This window comes from Schistocerca gregaria, chromosome 5 (assembly GCF_023897955.1).
Source record: "Schistocerca gregaria isolate iqSchGreg1 chromosome 5, iqSchGreg1.2, whole genome shotgun sequence".
NCBI classification, from domain to species: domain Eukaryota; kingdom Metazoa; phylum Arthropoda; class Insecta; order Orthoptera; family Acrididae; genus Schistocerca; species Schistocerca gregaria.
This window is the reverse complement of record NC_064924.1, coordinates 375,049,985-375,073,318: the sequence shown is the minus strand read 5'-3', so window position 1 is coordinate 375,073,318 and position 23,334 is coordinate 375,049,985. Positions and strand designations below refer to the sequence as shown.

The following is a 23,334-nucleotide window of genomic DNA, read 5'->3' as shown; positions in this document are numbered from 1 at the left end:
ATTTATACTGACTTTTTGATCACCCGGTACATGGGGAGTCAATCGTAGGTTTATTTGAATTCCATCGCTACGTACGTTTTTTGTAATATGAAATCGTAATTTTTTGGCCAATGAGAGCGCCACAGTCCGTAAATCCAGCCCTGCACTGTCCTTGCACAACACGCAGCGGCCCAAACTTTTCACACGTCTACTGTTTCACATCTCTGGAGCAGTGCGATCGAGAGGAAATTTGACCAACGGTACGTGACGTCTTGGGTCGAGACAACTGAGCAATGTGTACACCCCGGCAAATTCGGGAACTGAAATTCTAGAGCACACACATAAGTCTAGTTACGAATTTCAATACCATAAAGTTGTCAAAGAATGTGTAGTATTGGTTGGGACAATTGAGTTAGCGTACACGTGTGTTAGGAGGCCACCTGTAGACCATGCTACAGCGTTTGTCCTGTCAGTGCACGCGCCTGTGCAGTAGAGCTTTAAGTGCCGGGCGCGGACGTGCGCGAGTGCTGAGGAGGCGGCGCGTGTTGGTTGAACAGAGCTGCTGCTGCTGATGGAGGCGCCGGTGTGCGGCTTCAGGCGGCTGGCCGGCTCCCCATCTGCGACCGCCTCGGCGTGCGTCATTGTGTCCTCCGCCGCGTGCGATGGCCACGGGCCCTGCTACTGGGGGTGCCGCGCGTCCTTCCGCCTGCTGCAGATGGCCCTCCTCTACGTCGCCGTCATCTGCATCATCTGGGCCTTCCCTCCGGTGTACCACCGGTAAGCCCCCAGTCTCGCCACGATGGTGCACATCTCTGCGGTGTTGAGTAGCATGCATTTGACCGGTGTAAAGGGATCTAACTCTCCTTTTTCAGCATACATTCATATTTATTTTTGTTTCGTTTCGTTTTCCTTTGTTGCTGTTCTTCTAAATGGTCCTCGCCACCTGCGCGACTGGGAGTATGTGATGTTACATCAGAGAATGACGAGATGAGTTTCCCTTTGCACTGTTGTAATGCTTTTATGTAAGTTTTGGTTGGCTTTTTGAGATAACTGGTATGATTTCAGGCAAGAATACCAGGTATTGGAGGCATAAAGCTACACACATCATTATCTTTATACTCATTTCTAATACATTATGCCAGTGAAGATGATGTAATTGGCTGTCGCTTTATAGTGAAACAGAACAATTTTAACGTGGTAGTTTCTAGCCAGAGAATAGGGGTTAGTATCTTGGACGGACTAGTATTTTATCCATCTTCAGCAACTGCAGTTGTATATATTGAAATAATCAGCAACCAGTTGCACAAGAGAAATTTTCTTCCCTTAATTAGATTCATAATGCAATAGTTGCAACCTTCAGAAGAAGGCAACTAAATCTTGAAACCGCTTGAGGAAGTGAAATTTCTTTTATGCAACTGGTTGCTGAGTGTTTTGATGTAGCCTACCTTAGATGGATGTAATGTGGGGTTTTTCTCAGTGCTCAATTAATACTGTCAGGAATAACAGGCGAACTTGTTGTGGAGTGTTCCTTCCTCGGCACTAGTTAGTGTGTTGGTAAAGGGATCACTTTTCAGGAACTTGGTTGTCAGTCAGACTTAAAATAAAGTGAGATCAGTCTCCTCACTGCCAGCAGGTGGTTCTGAATGAACAAGTTGTACACCTTTTCAAAGTTCCCGGTAACTCACATTAACTTCACATTATTAAGGTGTTCCCATCAATTTGTAGGTACAGGTAAGAGGGTTAGATATTGTGACTGTGTCAAAAGGCAGAACTGACAGTGACATCACATCAGAATTGTCACGTAATTCTTACTCCCAGATACGCATGTGGCGAGCTCCTTCAATTCACAGTGATGACCCGACTTGACTCAGTGCTTTGCTTTACAGATTGTCGGAGACCAGTCAAGCTGTAGTGTTTACGCTTGTCGACTCGGCGGCAGCTGAGCTCCAGCAGCGGGCGGGCTCTGTGGATGCACCTGATGAGCCGTCTCGTACTGAAAACCTCACTGTCGGCAAGTCTGCAGCTGACAGCCCTGGTGCGTCTGAGGTGACAACACCCACTCTGTCAGCAGATGTCACCAATCTTACAGAAACTGAGGAAGATAAACAGCACCAGAAGTATGTAGTGCGGGCAGAACCGAAAGTGGTGGAGCAGAGGCCGCAGGGGCAAGCTTCTCAGCCACCGCCACAGGCTGCTACAAAGGAAGACTCTGGACCTTTTGTCAATGACAGTCTTGAAGAAGTGCAAGCATCCAGGACTACAGAGGATCAAGTTCCACCTGACCCTAGCAGGGCAGAAACTGAACACTCACTACCAGAGGACATACCATCCTTTAGTGAGTGGAGGCTAAAACATCTTGCAGAAGATGAGCAGAAAAAGAGAGGTAAAGACATCAAATTTTGTAATCTTTCAATGCTGCATTGGTTTGGTCTTCAGTATCTTGTGGTATACAAGCAAGGAATGTGATAGTGTATGCAGCAAAATGTATAATGGATAGCATAGAGATGAATTAAATACATGTTAATGGCACAAACTGTTCATTGGTTTATAATGAATTTTTTGGTTTTGGATGTGAACCTGTAGATCATTAATTTGGAATGTAAGTAAATCTAATCTGTTCTGACCATCTTAAATAATTGTTTACAGAGCTGAAGTTTACACTGTTAAAACATCTTCTCTCACCATCCATTTTGTATACCAACAAAAATAATCAGTTTTAAATTTGTGAAAATACAATGCAACTAAGTAGATACACTTAAAGATTATGAATATTCGCAAGCTTTCAGAGCCAGTGACTCCTACCAAGCAAGGTGGCACATAGTCTAGCACACTAGACTCACATTCAGGATGACGACGGTTCAATCCAGCGTCTGGCCATCTTGATTTAGGTATTTTGTGATTTCTCTAAATTCTCTAAATCGCTCCAGGCAAATGTCGAAAGGGTACGGCCTACTTCCTTCCCCCATCCTTCCCTAATTCGATGAGACCGATGACCTCACTGTCTGCTCTCCTTTCCCAAACAACGCACTCCCCCTCCCCCCTCAATGGCTCCTCCTCCTCCTCCTGGCAGAAGATTGGCAAAGTAGTCTGAAATGAGCGCCTGCCCCACTCCACCTTGCTTGTTCCCATTTTACCACCTCTCACTATACCAACATCCCTCATGCACATGGTGTACATGGGGTGTCTGCTGCTGACCATTTCTCAACCAGTACCCACCTAATTCCCAAAGCTAAGACATCCTTCATGCTCACCTCCATGAACTTTACACTTCCCAGCCATACTTTACCTTTGAGGGATAGACAAACAAACCGATCAAAAGTAAGGCTGTAGGAAAGGAAGCCTCCTTCCTAAGCCAACTTTTTCATGGGTCACTTGGAGGGGTTCTTCTTGGAGTCCATAAGCCTTCTGATGCACTCAAGACATTTTTCACATATGGTCCCATAGTAAGGCTGAACTGTTAAAAAATTTTGAAACCTCTAAATACATTCACCCACTTAGATTTCATATGTCCTATTCTCTCACCAAGGGTCAATAACACTTCAGTTCACATTAAAACTACTAACAAACAGCAGCACTTACATTTTGACAGTTGGCGTCCTTTACATGTCGCATGTTTTCTCCCTTCAACCTTGGCATTAGACGTGAATGTATTATTTCAGATGTGGACTCTTTACAGGAGTACACCGCTTTCACCTCAGCCTTCATTAGACACATTTACCACAGCAGCCTAGTTCAAAAGCAGATTTACTGGGCCGTCACATCCAATCCTAGTACTCCTGAGCCCTCCACAAAAACATCTCAGGAGTTCACCTGTACCCAGTTTTATCCTGGTGTTTATCAGTCAGCTACTTTGACAAGGGTATGATTTCTTAAAATAATGCCCTGAAATGAGATCCATTCTGTCCAACTTTTTGCCCACTGCACCACAAATAGCTTATCGTCACCCCCAAATGTCCGCAATATCCTGATCACATCCTATACTGCTCCTCCACCCATATGGTTCTCATCCCTGTGACCATCCCAGCTGTAAGACTTGCACTGTGCACTTTATTTCCACCATCTATATCACCCTGTAAGAGGCAAATCATACCATATCAAGGGGAGACACCTGTGAAATTACACTTGGCATGTCCTGGTTGTTATGCAAACAATTTTTGGCTTTTACTTGGCTTGACTACCACCGAATTATCAGTCAAGATGAATGGACATAGACGAAGGGCGTTCATTGGCAACAGACAATATCCTGTTGCAGAGCATTCTCTACAGCATGACAGTCATGACCTTGGTGCCTGTTTTACCACATATGCTATCTGGATTCTTCTCCCATACACTAGCCTCTCACACTTACGGTGGGAACTGTCATTACACAATGTCCTTGGTCTTGCTATCTAACAGGCCTTAATTCATGCTAATTTCTTTTGTCTCAGCATTTCTTCTCAGTAGCTGTTTCTTTCTTTAGTCTCTTAGTTTCCAATATGTTTTATTTTCTGACCTGTCAATTTTTCTCCACTATACATTTATCACATACATTGCTCATAGATTTATGCTCTTAATAACATCAGTTAATAACTACCCCCATGGTGTCTTGTCAGTATTATGTCATCCACCTCTAAGTAACCCTGTTTTCAAATCTCAAACAATGCAGTCTCCAACAATCAGTGTTTCTTTCTGTTCTCTGTTCAATCTGTGCCCCAGGGTTCTGGACTACTTTCCCAAACATGCCCCATTTCCTAAACCTTGTCAACCCTTCTGCCAGAAGAAAGTTGCTGGCTCTGAAAGCTTGCAAAGTTCCTTAATTTTTACATGTATATTTTCTGCTGCTGCTTTGTAAATAGATCTTCTCTCTATCCAGTTACATTATAAACCCATTTAATATAATATTCTGTCATTCTCGGATATGACAGGCTATATGTTGTAATAGAGCTATCTGCCATCATGATCATTTACGTATTCAGATAATTCAGAATAAACATGGGTTTTCTTGTTTCATTCTTCAGACTTAGTGTCTTCAGATATCCTCATTATCCTTTTAGGAATCTTTTTGTGATTGTTTCCAAGTGATTTTGTTGTGTCCTTACTAAAATGGCACTGTAGATCTACTGTTGCAGAAGTAAAAACAGGATCCACAGGTATTCTTGAAAGTGATACTTTGGTACTGTTTAATGTCAAACGTAGGAGAAGCTTCATTTTGCTAAATGTCCACTCCATCGGAACATGATGCTATACTGACCACACTACCTTCGTTGCTTTAGAGGTGGTAGCAAACTGTTCATGCCCATTCAACCACTCAATTTACAAAGTGATTACAATTGCTATGACATTAATATTGCCGGCCGTGGTGGTCTCGCGGTTGTAGGCGCGCAGTCCGGAACCGTGCGACTGCTATGGTCACAGGTTCGAATCGTGCTTCGGGCATGGATGTGTGTGATGTCCTTAGATTAGTTAGGTTTAAGTAGTTCTAAGTTCTAGGGGACTGATGACCACAGCAGTTGAGTCCCATAGTGCTCAGAGCCATTTGAACATTAATATTAATGTGATATCACGTGGTTTTTGGTAAATCTGACCAATACTTGAATCCATTCCTACATTAATATTGTGGGAACTGGAGAAATATCTGAGCACCACGACTATGTAGCTGTTTTTACGGATGGGTCGAAACAAGGGCATTCTGTTGGGTGCTCAGTTGTTTTTCCAGATAGTCTTCAAGGTCCGCCTGCCTCAGACTTTCGCTATCATTGATGCAGAATTGTCTATCTTGCGGGCACTGGAGCACATGAGACATTCTTCCTCTGCTAAATTTCTTGTCTGTTCCGATTCACTCAGTGCCCTTCACTTATTGCAACGTTTGCATCCGGCAGACAAAACTGTCCAGACCATCCAGGACGCCCTCCTCCGACTACAGCGACTGGGGAAGGTTGTAGCTTTCTGCTGGGTTCCGGGGCATGTCGGCATTGCTGGGAAAGAAAGGGCAGATCTCGCAGCCAAGGAGGTGTGTCTCACCCCACAAGTATCTGTGTGCTATCCCCTTGCACGCACTCACCTCGCTGTAGAGCTCACGGGTTATGCGTCGGTGGGAGGATGAGTGGCTGGAAGTGACTGACAATGAGCTCCGTATAGTCAAGCCCACAATGCGTGTGTGGTGTACTTCCTTTCAGCCCCATCGATGGGATGAGGTTCTCCTCACTCGGCTTCGAATAGGCCACAGCCCTATGACGCATGGCTACCTGCTCCGGCGAGAGGACCCTCCAATGTGTGGTGCTTGCGGCGTCCAGGTCACTGTGCGTCACGTTTTATTGGATTGCGTTTTATTTTCTGACCAGCGGGCCACAGCTGACTTGCCAGCGGACCTGCCATCTCTTTTAGGCAACGCTCGGACGAATGTGGCTAAAGTTTTAAAGTTCTGTGACATGTCAAATGTTTTTACAAAGATTTTAGGGAGAGGATTTTAATTTGCTCGCTGTGTGACAAGCTAGCCCATATTTTATGTAAGTGGGCAGCCAATAACAATTTCCTGTGACATTCTTGTTGCTATGTTTCCCCTTTCCTTAGGTTTTACTTTCTTATGTACAATTTTCCTTCTTTTCTTGCTTTCTTTGAGTGTGTGCTTTAGTTTTCTTAGGTCTGTCCACGTTCGTTCCTTTTAATGTGTGTCAGGGCGCTGATAACCTCGATGTTGAGCGCCCATAAGCCCCAACACCCGTCTAAATCGAGAAATATCTGGTTTAATTTTTTTCTTTTTGATTTTCTTGGTCTAGGGACAAATTACCACTGTTTAGGGTTCATGCAAAGCTGTTATAAGTAGTTCATGTTCTTAGGGATAATACTTTAATTTTTGTGTCCAGTAGCAGCAACAGCAAATCGACATGTATGTTGACATTTTTCTATTAATGCACGTCTGTTTTTGAATGCAGCAATGTTATCGAGTGTTCATTTTGTAACAATTGTCCCAGTACTGTGAACAATTTTGGTGGCAGGTATTTTTGTCTGCTTATCAGCATTGAGATAGAGATACGCATAAATAACCAGTGAAAGGTCTAGCTTTCATTTTTTACATGTGATTAGTTTTGTTTCCTAGTTTTGTACGTTAATAATATGAATAGAAAGTTTGATTCCTTCCTGCACATCGTGTAATAATTAAAAAAGTAAAAAAAAAGACGAGTAAAAATTGTAATAATGGGTGGGTACTCCTCATCTTAAGGTATGACTGATCAGCTGCCTTCCACCCTGTTTCTAAATTTTCACAATCTAAACTCTCTTTCTTCCAGAGGATGGACCTGACAGCTCCAAAATGCAGTTGTAGTAATAGTAGTTGTGTTCACTTTAAAATGTGTATATGGTGGTACTGGAATTTCACCACCTGAAGGTATCAGTTGTTGGCCAGGCATTCACCCTCTCTCTAATTTTATATTTTTCTCAAGTGAATTTGCCTTTTGATGCATACAACATAATTTAATCAAATTTGTCTCAGCTTCCAGTTAATTTTCCATAAGGTTTTGAATCAAGCATTACTATTAAGACTTACGTGTTGGTTATGGTCTTGTCATTATAAAGCCATGCAACTGGCTGTGTCATCAGTGGTTGTCCATCCCACGTAAGGCCACGTGTCTGCTTGAATTCTTATGATGGCTGGATCCCAAACTGTACTCACCACCCTCCATCTTTATAGATGCTATGACCTGAGGCTTGAAATATCTAATTTAAAAAAGTTACGACACTGTTTCCTAGTGTTATCTAGTGTGTGTAAACAGTTGAGTCCCATTTCCAGTGCATGTTTTGCTAAATTTGATTTCCTATGGTAGCACAGGCACAAACACATCATATTCTATCCACTTTGGCTCCATAGTTTGCACTACCTACATGAATTTTGACACTCACAGGTAGAGTTGCAATTTTTTGGCTGTGACAGTGTTAAGAATACAAACTTTTTATTCTGTTAGTCAGTATTCTGCTTAAGAGTGCTCTATGTAATGGCTTTGCAATATCCATCAGAAGTGTAACCATTATCAAAGAAAATATTTTTTATGTGGCTTAATTTTTGTGGCCCATGTCCAGTGTCTCAGTAAGCTTATATAATCCATTACCAAATATTTGTTCTGGATTCAACTGAATGATTCTAGGTAAAATTTACTGAATTTGACTCCATGTGGACTACATGAGATAAAGGCAGGTTCTGGAATAAAATATTGAAAATTACCAGATAAAAGTAGTGAAGGGAAATACAGAATGAAACAGTTGGTTGTTGAAAAACAATAGGTTCATTTGGTTGTGGGTTGAATTATTCGTTCATTGTTTTGAGTGTAGTATACAGGAGAAACTGAATGAACTGACGGTGTCACTTGTAATTCCGAGTGAAACCAGTCTCTGGAAGCAATCGAATGAAAACAGTAGACACAGTCGCCTGATATCCAGCAGATTCATTTCTGAATGGAAAGATTTGACTGTTTTGACACAGATAAATTGTTAGTATTGACTGCACTTTAACATCTGTTGCCACTGCTGCTGCTGTTGTTGTTGTTGTTCCACTATTTGATTTTGTTAAGTGCTAATAAGTAACTTTTAGTTCAGTCTTTCATCCATATTTATGAATAGCACTCTGTTTGATAGTGGACTTCGTGCCTGGATCAAAATACTGAAACACTAAATGGTGTGGGAATGAAAGAACCCATATGACTAGATAAATAGTGATCATCAGCGTTAATTCAATGCATTGTACAGTATATGCAAGGATGATTCACATGCTGAAACTGTATTAAATAAATGCAAAGAAAATTAACAAATTACAAATAAAAAGTTGTATCTTATATGCTAGAGAGAGAGAGAGAGAGAGAGAGAGAGAGAGAGAGAGAGAGAGAGAGAGAGAGAGAGAGAGAGAGAATATTCATAATGTACCACCAGTTAATACTAACCAAAACTTTACATTTAGCACCAGAAGTATGAGAAGAATGTAATTAAGAAATAAATACAGAAATTTCGAAAATATTTCATTTTAGAAGTACTTTTTATTTACTTATCTGTGAAATGAAATAACTTAATTACAGACAAGTAACATTTGAACTCAAGTTAAGGTACGTGTATAACTGACAAAGTATGTAAACGAACTCAAACATGGAGACTGAGTGAAAAGGTTCATATAAATGACATAATAGTCAGAGACTTGTCAGTTAGTTGTCTCTCACAAGTGAAACCACTCAAACCTGCCGAATGAAACCTGCGTATATCTGACATACCCACGGAAACTAGTTTCATTTGATTATGTCATTTTACTGGAAAAACTGCCAAAAAGAATTGACTGACCAATTGATTGCTAAAACCGGTTAGTTGCCTTGTCACCAGAAAAGCAATTACATATACTTATTACCGTGTTCAGTACTGTGTGCTGGTGTAGCCTTACTACTGTGTCCAATCATCTAGGTCCTGATGCACTACAAGGGAGTGTTGGATGAAGTAACTATACAGTCACACTCACTATTGATGATAAAGAAGAAAAGTGAAAAAGAAAATACTATGGCTACATTTTTAATTAGTGTGTTTCTGAAATGAGGATAACCCCAAAGTAAAATGTGCACTGTAGTGAGCGCACACAGTTTTGCCTATGCTAAGTTGAATGGTGATAAGGGTGTTGTAATACTGAATGTGACAGGAAGCCTTTGGCTGCTGCCAAGTGATACCATAGGGGTAGACTACAATTTTTTTGTTTTGTATTAATTATTATAATCAGACCGAGCTAAGAACATGGCAAGTGTGCTGATACAAAGGACTTTAACCACCTCTTCTATCCAGCGCTGTGTTGCATAATGATAAAGAACTCCCTTGCTATAAGGCTTATTATATACAACAAAACAAAATTATTTAAAAAAATTCTTTTTGATCTCATCTGTTTGTTCTACTCATTATGAATGTCATCAAACTTCAGCAAAATAATGACAATTGGTGTAATAGATAATGATTTATATATAAAATTTCTCTTCCTTGTAGATCAGAATAATGCAACATCTCCTCCTGTCACCCAGAGTCGGCCAGTTGGAAGTTCTAAACTGCATTCAAAAAATTATGCATCTCCAGACTGTGGTGCAAAAATAGTTGCAGCTAATCCTGAAGCTACAAGTGCCAGTTCAGTATTATCTCCATCTCGAGATGAGTACCTTCTGAACACTTGCACCAGTCGAATTTGGTTTGTCGTTGAGTTGTGTGAAGCTATACAGGCAAAAAAGGTGAGCTTGAAAGTATTAAATCGTATGTTGAATTGCGCGAAATAAGGGAAAGGTAACGATGTGTGGAGCATAGAAACACAAAATAATGCAAAACAGACTTATCCACTAGCTTGATCTCTCTCTCTCTCTCTCTCTCTCTCTCTCTCTCTCTCTCTCTCTCTCTCATTGTATGTGTGCTATTGAGGAGGAGGGGAGAGAGAGAGAGAGAGAGAGAGAGAGAGAGAAAGAGAGAGAGAGAGAGAGAGAGAGAGAGAGAGAGAGAGAGTGTGTTATTTTGTGTGTTGCTCCATCCAAGAATTTCCCTGTAAAACTGCTGTGATTATCACTCTTATATCAATGAAAAAATCAGTGTTTTAAAATAGAGTAATTCAATAGATAAAAAAATATATTCTGTAGGCAGTTTTAGGAGAATACATGTAATACAGTTTACAAGCTTTTGGACCCAGTGACTCTCTCCTCTGGCAGAAAGGCTGAAGGCGAAGAAAAAGGACTAGAGAGGTTTTTCTCTCTCATCCTTTCTGACGAGTCTTTCTTGACCTGGGTTTCTGTCCAACTTCCCGAAACTCTACCCGTTTTCCTAAATCTCACAAGTCCTTTTCCTTCACCCCTCTTCCTTCCCCTTCAATCTTTCTGTCAAGAGAGGGAGCCCTTGACTCTGAAATCTTGTGAACTGTAATACCTTTCCTGTGTTTGTTCTCCTGCTACCACTTCGTAGGTAGATTTCTTTCTCTCTCCAATTACTTTATATTTAACTAAATTACTTTAATATTTAATCAAAACAACTTCAAAATTAATGTAAAAATAGAAAACTACCATTCTTTTGTCAAGTTTATAGGTAGCTACAGCAAAATATCTGAAATTTTTGACACACACACACACACACACACACACACACACACACACACACACACACACACACACACACACACATCAAATACGGTTGTGACACCTCTCTGATAGTATATTTCTCTATAGCCTCATTTATCTGTTAGTGTTGAGAAGTAATTAATTCTGGTTGTAGATTTATGAAGTTATGATACCTAATACAAGATTGTTATGATCAAAGTTTCACTCTGAGGTCTGGTGTGTGCTGTAATTATCTTATGCGAACAAAACTAGATAGATATTCTAATGTATTAATGCAGAACCAATTTATGCTGAAAAAAAATTGCTTCCAATTTCGACCACCACGTGCAAATATGGCACTATGAATGCAAGGAAAAAAATGTGTAGAAATGTTTCCATTTTAATGGTTAGCAAAGGGATGTGGGCAGAAAAGATCACACAAGTAAGAAAGGCATAATGTTGATTTTACTATTTACTACTACTTACACAATTTGTTCAAAATGTGCACCAGGGACATTGTGAAGATCCTGTACAGTGTCAGATTTGCACCTGGTGATACAATTTGAATAAAAATTGCAACATAAATAGATTTTCATTAATACATTTGTATAGCTTCGAATTTATGCTGCCATATGATGATGCAGACCAAACTGGACCTCCATGAGTAGCTGTACTTAAATTATAACCACCCAGTATCTGTTTTAACTTTAAAACATAGTATTTGTAAATTGATGATGGGTCCTCAAAATTATTAACTACTACTTCATCTTTGTTTCAGATTGAGATTGCCAACTTCGAATTATTTTCATCACCACCGCGAGAGTTCTCTGTGTATGTTAGTGACAGGTTTCCAACTAGAGACTGGCAAAATGTAGGCAATTTTGTTGCAGAAGATGAAAGAACAATCCAGAGCTTTAACTTACATCCCCACTTGTTTGGAAAATTTATAAAAGTAGAATTTCACTCCCATTATGGCTCAGAACATTTCTGCCCAGTGTCACTGTTTCGTGCATATGGAACTAGTGAGTTCGAAGTTTTGAAAACAGTGGATCAAGTTTTAGAGCCAGATGAAAATATAGATGATGATGATGATGTTGAAGATGATGATGAACCACTTGATATTGGTAAAGGAGAACCATCAACCATATTTGATAATGCTCGTTATGCAATATTAAGTATTGTCACAAAAGCAGCAGAAGCACTAGGGAAAAGTGGAGACTCTCGAAATAATACAGACATTCAGAACAACACAACAGAAAGTTTCCATATACAAGTCCCCAGTGCAGAACCTTGTAGGAGTCCTAGGCATATTGTTGTGTGTGACAACTGTAGTGATTCACTATATGGTGATGTATTTAAGTTACTTAGTTGTGAAGAAGAGAATCTGCATGCACTAATAGAATCGCCTTTCGTTTCGGACACCATTAGGGACTCAAAGTTGTGTGCTCCATATGGATTAGATTTCCCAAGTCGCAAGTTGGGGGCTCCATTCCCTCTTAAACCTGGAAAAATGTTTGGCATTAGGCAAGTGGATCCAGGAGGCTACATTATGGCACTGTTCCCCCCAAAATATATAGCAGCCCTGTGTAACATGTTAGCAGTATTTGAAAAGCGAGTGGCCTTAAATGTTAGTGAAGAACTGAATGCTAGTCCTGTTTTGGAAAATACAGAAAAAGAAGACACAGAATCTCACATCGTGGAAGATAATTTGGAAAATGTCCTGAAACCTGTTCCAACATGTACAATGACTACTAGTATAAGTACCGAACCCTGTAATATTAGTAGCACTGCAGAGAACATAGACTCTAATGTTGTGCCTGTAACAGTATCTCATATTGACTCATCAGTTGCAGCACAAATTAAGCCAACTAAAACACTGGAGAGGGTTGATGAGGAAGATGTAGCACCTTCTCTTCTCACAGCTAGCAAAGTACTACCCAGTTCAGAAACTGTAGTTACAGAGCTGCCACCTGTGCCAGATACAGTGTTACAAGCATCTTCAGTGATACAAGCAATAGACAGTGCAAATGGAAGTGCTCAGACAAAGGCTGTTGAAACTAAGGAACAGTTAGTAGACTCGAGTACATCACAAGTAGAAGATTTTGGCTTGGTGTTGGAAGAGAGTGTCACCATGCCAGTTACAGCAGAGGAACCAGCGCAAGATAATCTTTCACTGGACAGCTTGCTTAATGAATTGAAGGACCTGGAGCGAGTTGTTGACACCAGCACTGCTCCAGCTGTAGCTACAACTATGGCACCACCAAGTTTACCAACACAGCAAGTCCAGAAAGAATCAGTTTTTGTCAGGCTTGCAAACAAGATCAAGGTAAATGTCTTCAAATGATTTTAGGGTTCTGTTATTGACAGAATGCTTGCGCTTTCTCTCGCAGAATAATTCATGCATTATAATAACTGAGCTTCATGGCTATCGACTTCCTGTCTTCTGCAATTTATACTTAAACGTTAAAAAGTTCAAAGGTCATTACATTTGAAAATCTGCTTTTCATGGGTTTCTCAACTGCCACAAGCAGCATTGTGAATAAATAGAGCACCAGCATCTCCCAACACCAAATGTATGTAAAATGTTTATGTAGTTACTTCCACTGTTACAAACTAGAGAAGTTGAAAGGAGATGAGGGGGCAACATCCTATCATTGTTCAAGTATTAGGTGTAGAGATAATGCCACTTGAACCAAGATGAAACTGTTTTGTTTCTGAATTGAGATTACTTGTGTTTAGGTGCAATGCCTATCCAAAAGTTATTAAATGAGTGTGTTGCGTGTCTTGTAATTGACATTTTGTGTAGCTAATTCAGATGAGTTTACATTTATCATTTAATTTTTAAATGTCACTGCTTTTAAACTGTTCTTCACATGGTAACATTAAACCATTATGAAAGAGACACTTGGTTCTAAATGCACTGTCCTGCACACTGTTCGTTAATTCATTTATCACCCATGGATTCCATGGAGGAGAAACTGAAGCATGTGAAAGCACTCGAGGCTCACTTTAACAGAAGACAAACTGATTATAAAATCTTAAGCTGTACACTGTATTAACAATAAACTAATCCTATGCTGTTTAATGCTATTCATACTTAAGTCAGCTACAGTCAATTGAGACAATTCGAAGATACTGCTTTGAAAAATGCTGATGCCTCTATAGTCGTACTAATATTCATTTAATTACATTAGGATTTTTCAAAGAAAATAATTACAAACGTCATTAAATATTGATTAATACTTATTGTGGAGACACATGCCAGTACATTGCACTATGTTAGATTTTGAAACTATTACTTCTTCGTTTGGGAGGGGGGGAGGGGGTACGAAAAGAAAATTAAAGTTACTCAGGTCCCAGGATCCATCTACCCTCTTTTCCCCCATGAGTAAGATACTAATAGTTCTGAACAGTAATTTAATGCTACACATTTTATCGACTCATTTGGCAGTATTTGCTTCATGGATGTGAATATTGAGCAGCAGTCTCCTGGTTTTACTTTTTTGAGCAAATTTTTCTTTAGATAATTTTATCTTTAAATATAGTCACATATATGGTACATTGCTACTGTTCATGCAGCTTTACAAAGAACACTATTACTTGCCATGTAGCTAACCAAATGTTCACTCTAGATATTAAAATACTTCGTGGAAAGATTGACTCATGAGCTGAATTTTTATTTTGTTTTGAACTTATTGGGATTTCAAATTCCTCACTTTATTTGATAGGAGCTTGTTTGAATACCTTTACACCTGAATATGTAACAGTACTTCGAACCCTAGACAAAGAGGCAAAAGTCTACATTAATATTATCTATGGGTCTTCTCTTGTGAAATCATAGTCAGTCTGAAACTGATTTTTATTTTCAGCAACAAAAATAATTAAGGTGTAAGTGTATTTGGAGGAATGTAAGAATTCAAAGATCTTTAAAAAAGCAATGTACATTTACATAATTTTTGCAATATTCTTAGCGCTTGCTTTTACCGAATACACTATTTATTTTTGGAAGATAATACGGTAATGAAGAATGAAAATAGATTGACACGATGAGTGGGGCGTCTAAGGCAATTGTGCTTAACTAAGCTTCTTGATTAGTTGTGGTGTGTGTTGACTGAAAATTAAATTATTATCCACTCCTAGGAAATTTACATAGTGTTTCATTTCATGCAAGGCCATTGTCTACTTTTGGTGCGAGCAGGTCACTTTCGCTTGTTCCAAATTGCATAATGTCTCTTCATAAGATTCAGCTTTTAAGCAGTTCGCTGCGAACCCATTGGAGGCCTGTTTGGTTAGGATCTGAACTGTGTTTAATAAAACTGAGTTTGGACACCATCTTGTCATCATTAAAACATTAGTTTCTGAACTGCTCTCTAAAGTCATTGGGTTAGGAACAAGAGTGGAACCAGTACCAGTCCTTGTGGGATTACAGAAATTGTTTCTGCATTCTGAGGTTAATTTCAGCCTTGTTATACCGTCTGTTACCTTATGTTGTAAGACTCTATACAATCACCAAAGATTTCATAACATTTCAGTTTGCCAATACGAATTTTGTCCTCAACAGGTGTTGCTTTCTCTGTCGAGAAGTCTGTAGGGAAGCCAAACTGAGAGACAGTTAACAAGTTCTGCTTGGTTACATGAGTCAGTATTTTTACATAAACAAGTTTTTTGAAGACTTTTGGAAAGACTGGAAGAAGTGAAATAGGTCTGTAATTAGGTTGTCTGCTTTATCTCCAATTTTATACATGAGTGTTGGTATGCCATATTAAAAACAGGCTGGAAATATCCCCTGAGTCACGGATTCAGTGTAAAGATATTGTTTGTGCATAACTGTTTCAAGCTTTATAAATTGAAAGGCAACTTACAATTTAAAAAAAATTCATTTCAGGCTCTGGAGCGCAATATGTCCCTGAGTGGCCAGTACCTCGAAGAACTTAGTAAGAGGTACAAGAAACAAGTGGAGGATATGCAAAAGTCTTTCAATCGTACATTGTCAGTCGTTCTGGATCAAAATCGTAAAGCAGAAGAACGAGAGAAAAGAAGACTAGAAGAGATTGTTGAGCTAAAACAACAACTTGCGATCCTTTCAGCAACAGTTGAAACTATAGTTAATGAAAGAACTAGTTGGGCTGCCACAGGTTATGTAAGTAAATAATTCTGTACAATTTTGAATTATTGTAAGTCATTCAGTGCACAAATATACTGGTATATAGAACAAAGCATTGCAAATAGTTGGTCACTTCATTCATCCATGCACAGTCTGAAGTCTGTAGCTGGTTCTTTCTTTAGCGGTTACAAAGTATCCATGTACTTCGGTATTACCGGATGAAAAAGGACTAGAGAGATGAACCTTCAGAGGTAGGTCAGGAATACTGCGGACACCTACTGTGATTTTGATATAAGGCGCACACAGTCTCTGGCAACTCAATATGAAGTTATTGCCTTTAGCCTGGACGATAGTGAATTGGTCAAAGTGGTCCTGTTCCATGGCCAGCGTGGTCACCAGACGTGGCATGTAAGGATTTCTTTTCCTGGGGCATGTGAAGAAACTGGTCAATAATGATGTGGGCCTGGTTGCTAGGATTTTGCACTTACAGAAATAGTACTCTAATCTCTTGGAATTCTTGAGCCTGTAAGACAGTTGAGGGTGCATTATTGTACACACTACTGCGATCAAGGTTATCAGAATTTTGAACAATATTGGTAATGGAACAGTTCTTCTGCATTTGCTACATGCTGTTGTACTGTACACTGACAGAATAGACTGAACACACGTTTATAAAAGTGTGTGTGTGTGTGTGTGTGTGTGTGTGTGTGTGTGTGTGTGTGTGTGTGTGTGTGTGTGTGTGTTTCAGTATATAGTCTGTGCATTATTGTGTGTTGTACATTTTGTTTGTTTCGTTTTACAGGCTTCTTCATGCTGTGAAGTAATTTTCACAGAAATGTGGGTGACTGTGATAACAAATTGTGAATGAATTGTAATAATGTAATTCTATGTAATGAGGCACGAGGGACTGTAGGTCCCAGGTCGCAGAAAAAGTTTTAATCACCAGTATTTGCCTAATGGGGGGTGAGGGGGGGGGGGGGGGGAGGAGAGGAGAGGTGCAGGTGCTGTGAAATAGCTTATCTCCAGACTTCGTTTCAATGCTGCAGAGTTGTGCAATGTAGTCATGGACACTTAATGGTGACCTGTGCCTTAAACTTAGGATTATGAACGAACGTTGAAGTACATTCAATTGAATGTGTTGGTGAATTAGTGATTACAGTTAATACTGCATGATTCAAATCTAATTTTACCTTATCACTACTGAAGTAATTAGCAAGAGTGTTGTTATTCTTGGAGGCCAGTGAAGTTACAAACATAAATTTTCTCATTTTGTATTTATATTACTGCTCACTAACACAAATAGAGTTCCTTAGTTCCTAATGTGCACTGTATAATTGCAAAGATATGCTGGCTAGAATAAAGTAATTTGAAGGAGTTTGTTTGTTTATAGGCCCTGATGCAGCCTCTTTTCTTCATAGTGGTGTTTGCAGTAATGCTTCAGTACTTGAAGCATCATGCAAATCACACAAATTTACAGCTGAATGAAGATAATCAACGAAGATTTAGTATTGGATATAGAAGCAGAAAGTTAAATAGATTTGAAAAGAGGAGGAGATCTGTTGAAGGAGTTACTGGGCATGAAATCCATAGATTAAAGAAGCGGCGTCCAAGTGAAGATACTTTAGTTTCAGGTAAGTGTCGAAAGTTTATTATTTAATTATAAAGAAAATATCCAATACTCCAGAAACTGTCTAAATAAATTTTTATATTTCAGGTAGCTATTATGAGTTACTCATCCCAGATAATCAGGCATCAGAAGTTGATGGAGGTGTCCGCAGTGTATTGAGGTTGGAGAATAAACGAAGAAGACGGAAGAAAAAAGATTCGTTGCCAAGATCAGACTATAACACTGAACTACAGAAGCCAACAGATACACAGAGTGATCCTCTGTTTCAGGAGAAATCTCCTGAAGCTAATAATCCATCAGTTATAAATGGTTTTCATTCATCTGACCATCAAGAACTTAAATCTGAAGCAGAGCAGTTATCAAATGTGGTTCAGTGCACATCATCAGACAATATACAGTACTCAAGTGCAGAATCGCTGTTGAAAACTACAGGTTCTGCAGTGCAATACTCTGACTCCTCAGATTCATCTTTACACAATAGAGGGCGAGGGTTATTACAGCTCGAAGTTCTGTATTCCAACAAACAAGTGAATGATAAGGTTAACCTAAGTGAGTCTGTACCAGTATTAGGACACAATAATGGTTCAGTGAAACATCAGGGTCTGAGTCCAAAGATTCGCAATCTGTCAGCTCCTTTGTTTATGAAGACTGCAATGGCTGCAAGGAGTGGTCGTCTTAGCTCAGAGCAGAGTCCGACATTGCAGGCTAAATTGAAGTCTGACAACTGGGAGTGGTACAGTAGTAGAAAGGGCAATGGTTCTAGTCATACAGTGACATCAACACAAACAGTGCAGAATGGTGATGGCAGTAGTCGTGCAACTCCAGATTCATTAGAAAGGACAAGTAATATGAGCAGCACAGTAGATCCAATACGTAAAGAAGGTAGCAAGAAGCAGACTGGTGGCTTAAAGAAAATAGGAAGCTGGAGGATACAGTCACTGTTCAAAAACTGAGTTACTTAAATTATGTAAATAAATTGAGATTAAAGTCTGAACAAATGCAATTTCATTCCAGAAACTTTTGTTGTAATTTATATTGTATTTAAAACATCTAATTGCAATATATTTTTCTTTTATATCCTTTTATTTATTTTTTTGGTACTGTTTTAGACATTGTCTTATCTGGTGTATTATTTATGTCTGTAATGTATGTATTTATGTAAAATCAGAAAACACAAGTCATCACACACTGTTTATAGACTGACATTCCTGACCACAGGAACACCAATAGTATTGAATAAATTGTATGCCTTTCAAACACAACATGAATAGAATTCATCCTCTTTCAAAACAACATGTATACCGAAGGGTGCTGCAGTATACTGGTGTGGATATAAATCATGATCTGTTATGTCTTTATTCTGGAGAGAGAACTTGATAGCATACAGATCAATATCACTGAGATTAATCAAACTAACTTGTTAAAACAATGTTTGAGTTTGCAGCGAGAATCTGTAAATTTTACATTTGATAGAGTGTAAGTCCAGTAAATTCATGTACTTGAAGATTAAACTGGGGAGAAGTGAATGATACAGGTATTTCCATAACAGATAAAAAGTCTATTTTAGTTTTTATTTCCATAAACTCCATTGTGTTCTAAATATAAAAGTTTCTGCTACAGTGTGTGCCATTTTTCTGACTCAATAGTCTTAAAGTTAAAAAGTGGTGTCTTCAGTATTGTCTTTTGAAAATTTATCCCTAACTTAAACGATTAACAAAAAATTATCATTTGTTATAATAGCTGTCATTTTATTAAAACAACCGGTTTTAGTAAAAAAGGATACAGCTATTGTGCCAAATCATGATTTTTCAAAAATATTTGAAAGTTGTAAATCATTATCTCCTTAATATAATGATTAAGTAAATGTCCAGAATAATGTAGCCATGCATGTGTGTGTTCTGTACTGCTCTGGAGGAGATCATCAAAAAGCTTTGCAATATTTCCAGTCCTAACTGCCTATTGACCTCCCAGTAACTTAACTATATCATGATTTTTTGCTGTCACTACTCTCATTGTTACATTTCACAGTCATCACTTCTTGTTTCCATACTGCTTCTGTGTAATTTAGATTCTTAAAACAAAACATTGTACTGCAATGTTAACAACTGGACATTAGACAATGTCTAACCTGATGTGTTTGGCTAGACAGTTACAGATATAGTCAACCCGAAAATACAACTACTATCAAGGCAAAAGTATTCATTATTATCAACTTGTACTTAGCACCAAAACATTGTATTGAAATATTTTTAAGGATTTTAGATGGCAAAAGAACATAAGATGTTGGTGATGAGAATACCTTGATTCAGAAATGAACATACCAGTTGCTTCTGCCAGTGTCTGTGCATGATGGTTGTCAAGATCAGTTCTGTGCATAAGACATTACGTAGATATTCTACACCACTGCCCCTATTCAGTGCTAAATCTGGGGTAGAATTAGCGAAACAAGAAAACAGCCACAGAGTGTGTGCATGCACACAGCTAAGGTATATGGTGCCATTACTGGTACCTCAACTCTACAGTGAGTGGTTCTCTATCCATTTCATTGTAAGCAATAGTGAAAAGATGTCTGGATCCTCATTAATTGTTCGAGTTACAACACAAAGATACTCTTTTTTTTTAATTACAATGAATGTTGGAGTGACATTACTGAACTGAATGAATGTTTGACACTGATGTTGCCATGACTACAGAAAAAAGGAAACATGCTTTCACCACCAGTTCCCTTAACATCCAGAAAAATGGCTCAAATGTTTGCTACATGTATGTTATAATTAATTTATCTAAAAACAAAGATGATCTGACTTACCAAACAAAAGCGCTGTCAGGTTGATACACACAAACATACACACAAAATTCAAGCTTTCGCAACCAACGGTTCCTTCATCAGGAAAGAGGGAAAGACGAAAGGATGTGGGTTTTAAGGGAGGTGGTAGGGAGTAATTCCAATCCCGGGAGCGGGCTTGTGTGCGAGCGTGCGTGTGCACTTGTCCTTTTTCCCCCCTAAGTTAAGTCCTTCCACTCCCGGGTTTGGAATGACTCCTTACCCTCTCCCTTAAAACCCACACCTTTGTCTTTCCCTCTCCTTCCCTCTTTCCTGATGAAGCAACCGTTGGTTGCGAAAGCTTGAATTTTGTGTGTATGTTTGTGTGTCTATCGTCCTGCCAGCGCTTTTGTTTGGTAAGTCACATCATCTTTGTTTTTACATATATTTTTCCCCACATGGAATGTTTTCCTCTTATTATATTCTTATAATTAATTTAGCTATTTTTGTTAATAATTAAGTCACCTCACTACCTTCTGTTTTCTATTATGACATGTTGAGCACTGTGGACCAACTATGTATATACAGATGAACTTCTTTATCCACATAAATAAAAATAATTCTTTGGGTGCTGTTGTTCAGTAATAATTGAGGAAATCTAAGTTGAAAGCAATATTTCTAGCAAAGTATTTCAAATTTTTTTGCAAAGTACTTAAAAATTTCTCTAAATAGTGTGCCTATTTAGGAATACATTTAAAATGGATATGCATATTATCATTTTACTTACAGTGTTGTGGCCATTATCAAATGACCATGTACAGTTTCATTGTTTATGTGAAGATCAACCTCCCACATGGACACAGTTCTGTTCGAACAGTGCAGAAAATCCACACCAAGTGTGGGCTCAGTGATGTTAGAGATCATAAAAGCCCTTCAGAAATTCTTTGAGAATGATAAATTCATGAGTGCATCTCGATGACTGAACATAGGCATTTTACTGTGAGCCATGATTTTATGTATGAATAGTTTTTTAATGTTGCAGGGTACTGACTGAAGTCTGAACGTCTGTCAGTTAAATAAACTAGCACATTCCATGTGTCTGTGATGTACAGCTGATGAGACATTGGAACACTGGAGAACAGTGTGCCTGTTAGCTTTTCAGGTAGATACATCCCCAATATGGGGGAATACACCTATTATATGATAGAGTATGGGTGGCACATCTTCATCCAACAAGGGTAGAAATGTTCGCAGTGGTAGGTAGGTGCTGTACACTGGTGCAAGTAGTTGTGCCTAACTTCAGTCGCAGCTCCCATTCGGATAATCGCATGGCTGGATCCATTTGTGGACCAGCTGTCTGAAGTGTGAATGATACGGACCGTTTTGAGTGCAGCATCTGGTAGGCTGAGGGCTGCTGGAAGTTGCTGGAGCTCCCTAGTGTTGATGCTACAGCGTAGTCCACACACTTGTTCTAAAAGTGGAAGCTGCCGTTCTTTAGCAGTGGCATCCATAACCGTGCCCATGACACAAAGTTGTTCAGTTTGTGGTGGCAAATTTGTGTCATTAAATAACAGAACATGATAAAGTTGATCCACAATCAGTAACTGTCAGTTGAAAGGTCAGGGTGTACTGGAAATCACTGTTCTTTACAACCTGAAAAGTACCTGGCTCATACAGATCAGTGTGAAACCAGAAAACTTGGTTGGGGAAACCAGTGACTGTAGGTGATGCAATAATGCAAAAGGGACCTTGTTGAATGTGGATGTTTGTCAGTTTTCGGGCTTGGCATAGCATAGAGTGAGTGTGTGTGTGTGTGTGTGTGTGTGTGTGTGTGTGTGTGTGTGTGTGTGTGTGTGTGTGTGTGTGTCCTCAAGGAGGTATGTTACACATAACATCTGTCAGTAACCATAAAGTTGGTAAGTCAAATGCTCCAATAGGGAGGATGAATTGGATATTAACATCTGAAATGCATACTGATATGCTTCAAAGCAAAGCTCAAGAAACTGCAACCAAAAATCAGGCTGTTGCGCCATGTACAACGCTGCAATAATTTAATAAGCGGTGCAGGTGGTAGGACGCAGCTTGGTGATGAGCTCCATAAGGTGTGAAGTGCCTCAACACTTAGGTGGAAGGTAACGCCAGTTGTGAAATACTCTGAAAGTCTTCTGAAACACCTGATAAGCAAGTATCTTGGAGCTGTAGTGTCCTTGTTAGTATGTGATCTGTCTTGATGAGCTTATCTGCCATTACCAGGGTCACTGCATGTGGGAACTATAACACTGAACAACAAATTTGAAGTGAAAGTGTGTGTTTTTGAGTTTGTGTTTATTTCGGTGTAAAATGATACAAAACCATCTTCTTCATAAACATGTAGCTCTAGTTTTTAGAAAAGTAATCTATATTTTTTGTATAAATAACTCACTAAATATGCATCCACGTTCCAAGATTCAGCATAACAAATTTTAAGTGAATAATTGCTTGAATTACGTTGTGAGTTAAGCATTGATAAATTTCAGTGCTATTCTGTAAGCACAAAAGTAAAAAATGAAGATAATATTACACAAATGGAAATGTTTTGTACCATAACTATGTTAAGAACAAAAGAAAATATATAAATTAACTGGTCACAAATGTATATAAAGGATTACAAATGTTAAACGTCCATATGTACAGTATATACAATTATATATTTTGCTCAGAGATCAATTCAGATGACGGCAGTTTTCTCTTGGCTTAACCTTTATACACATACTCTGGAGCATCCCTTATGACAGTCCAGCAGTAATCTGCTAAAATAGTAGGG

The 23,334-nt window shown here is 39.0% G+C and overlaps 1 protein-coding gene across 1 annotated transcript in view; it reads left to right on the top strand.

Moving 5' to 3' along the window:
• Positions 1-19,029, top strand: part of LOC126272533 (SUN domain-containing ossification factor) — a 46,774-nt gene extending 27,745 nt beyond the window's left edge. The window contains exons 2-8 of the mRNA XM_049975446.1: positions 537-756; positions 1,866-2,362; positions 9,955-10,190; positions 11,815-13,362; positions 15,922-16,176; positions 17,531-17,771; positions 17,855-19,029. Of these exons, the coding sequence (XP_049831403.1) occupies positions 551-756; positions 1,866-2,362; positions 9,955-10,190; positions 11,815-13,362; positions 15,922-16,176; positions 17,531-17,771; positions 17,855-18,720 (3,849 nt within the window). The 5' untranslated portion in view covers positions 537-550 and the 3' untranslated portion in view covers positions 18,721-19,029. The remainder of the gene's footprint in view (positions 1-536; positions 757-1,865; positions 2,363-9,954; positions 10,191-11,814; positions 13,363-15,921; positions 16,177-17,530; positions 17,772-17,854) is intronic.
• Positions 19,030-23,334: the final 4,305 nt, after the last annotated feature.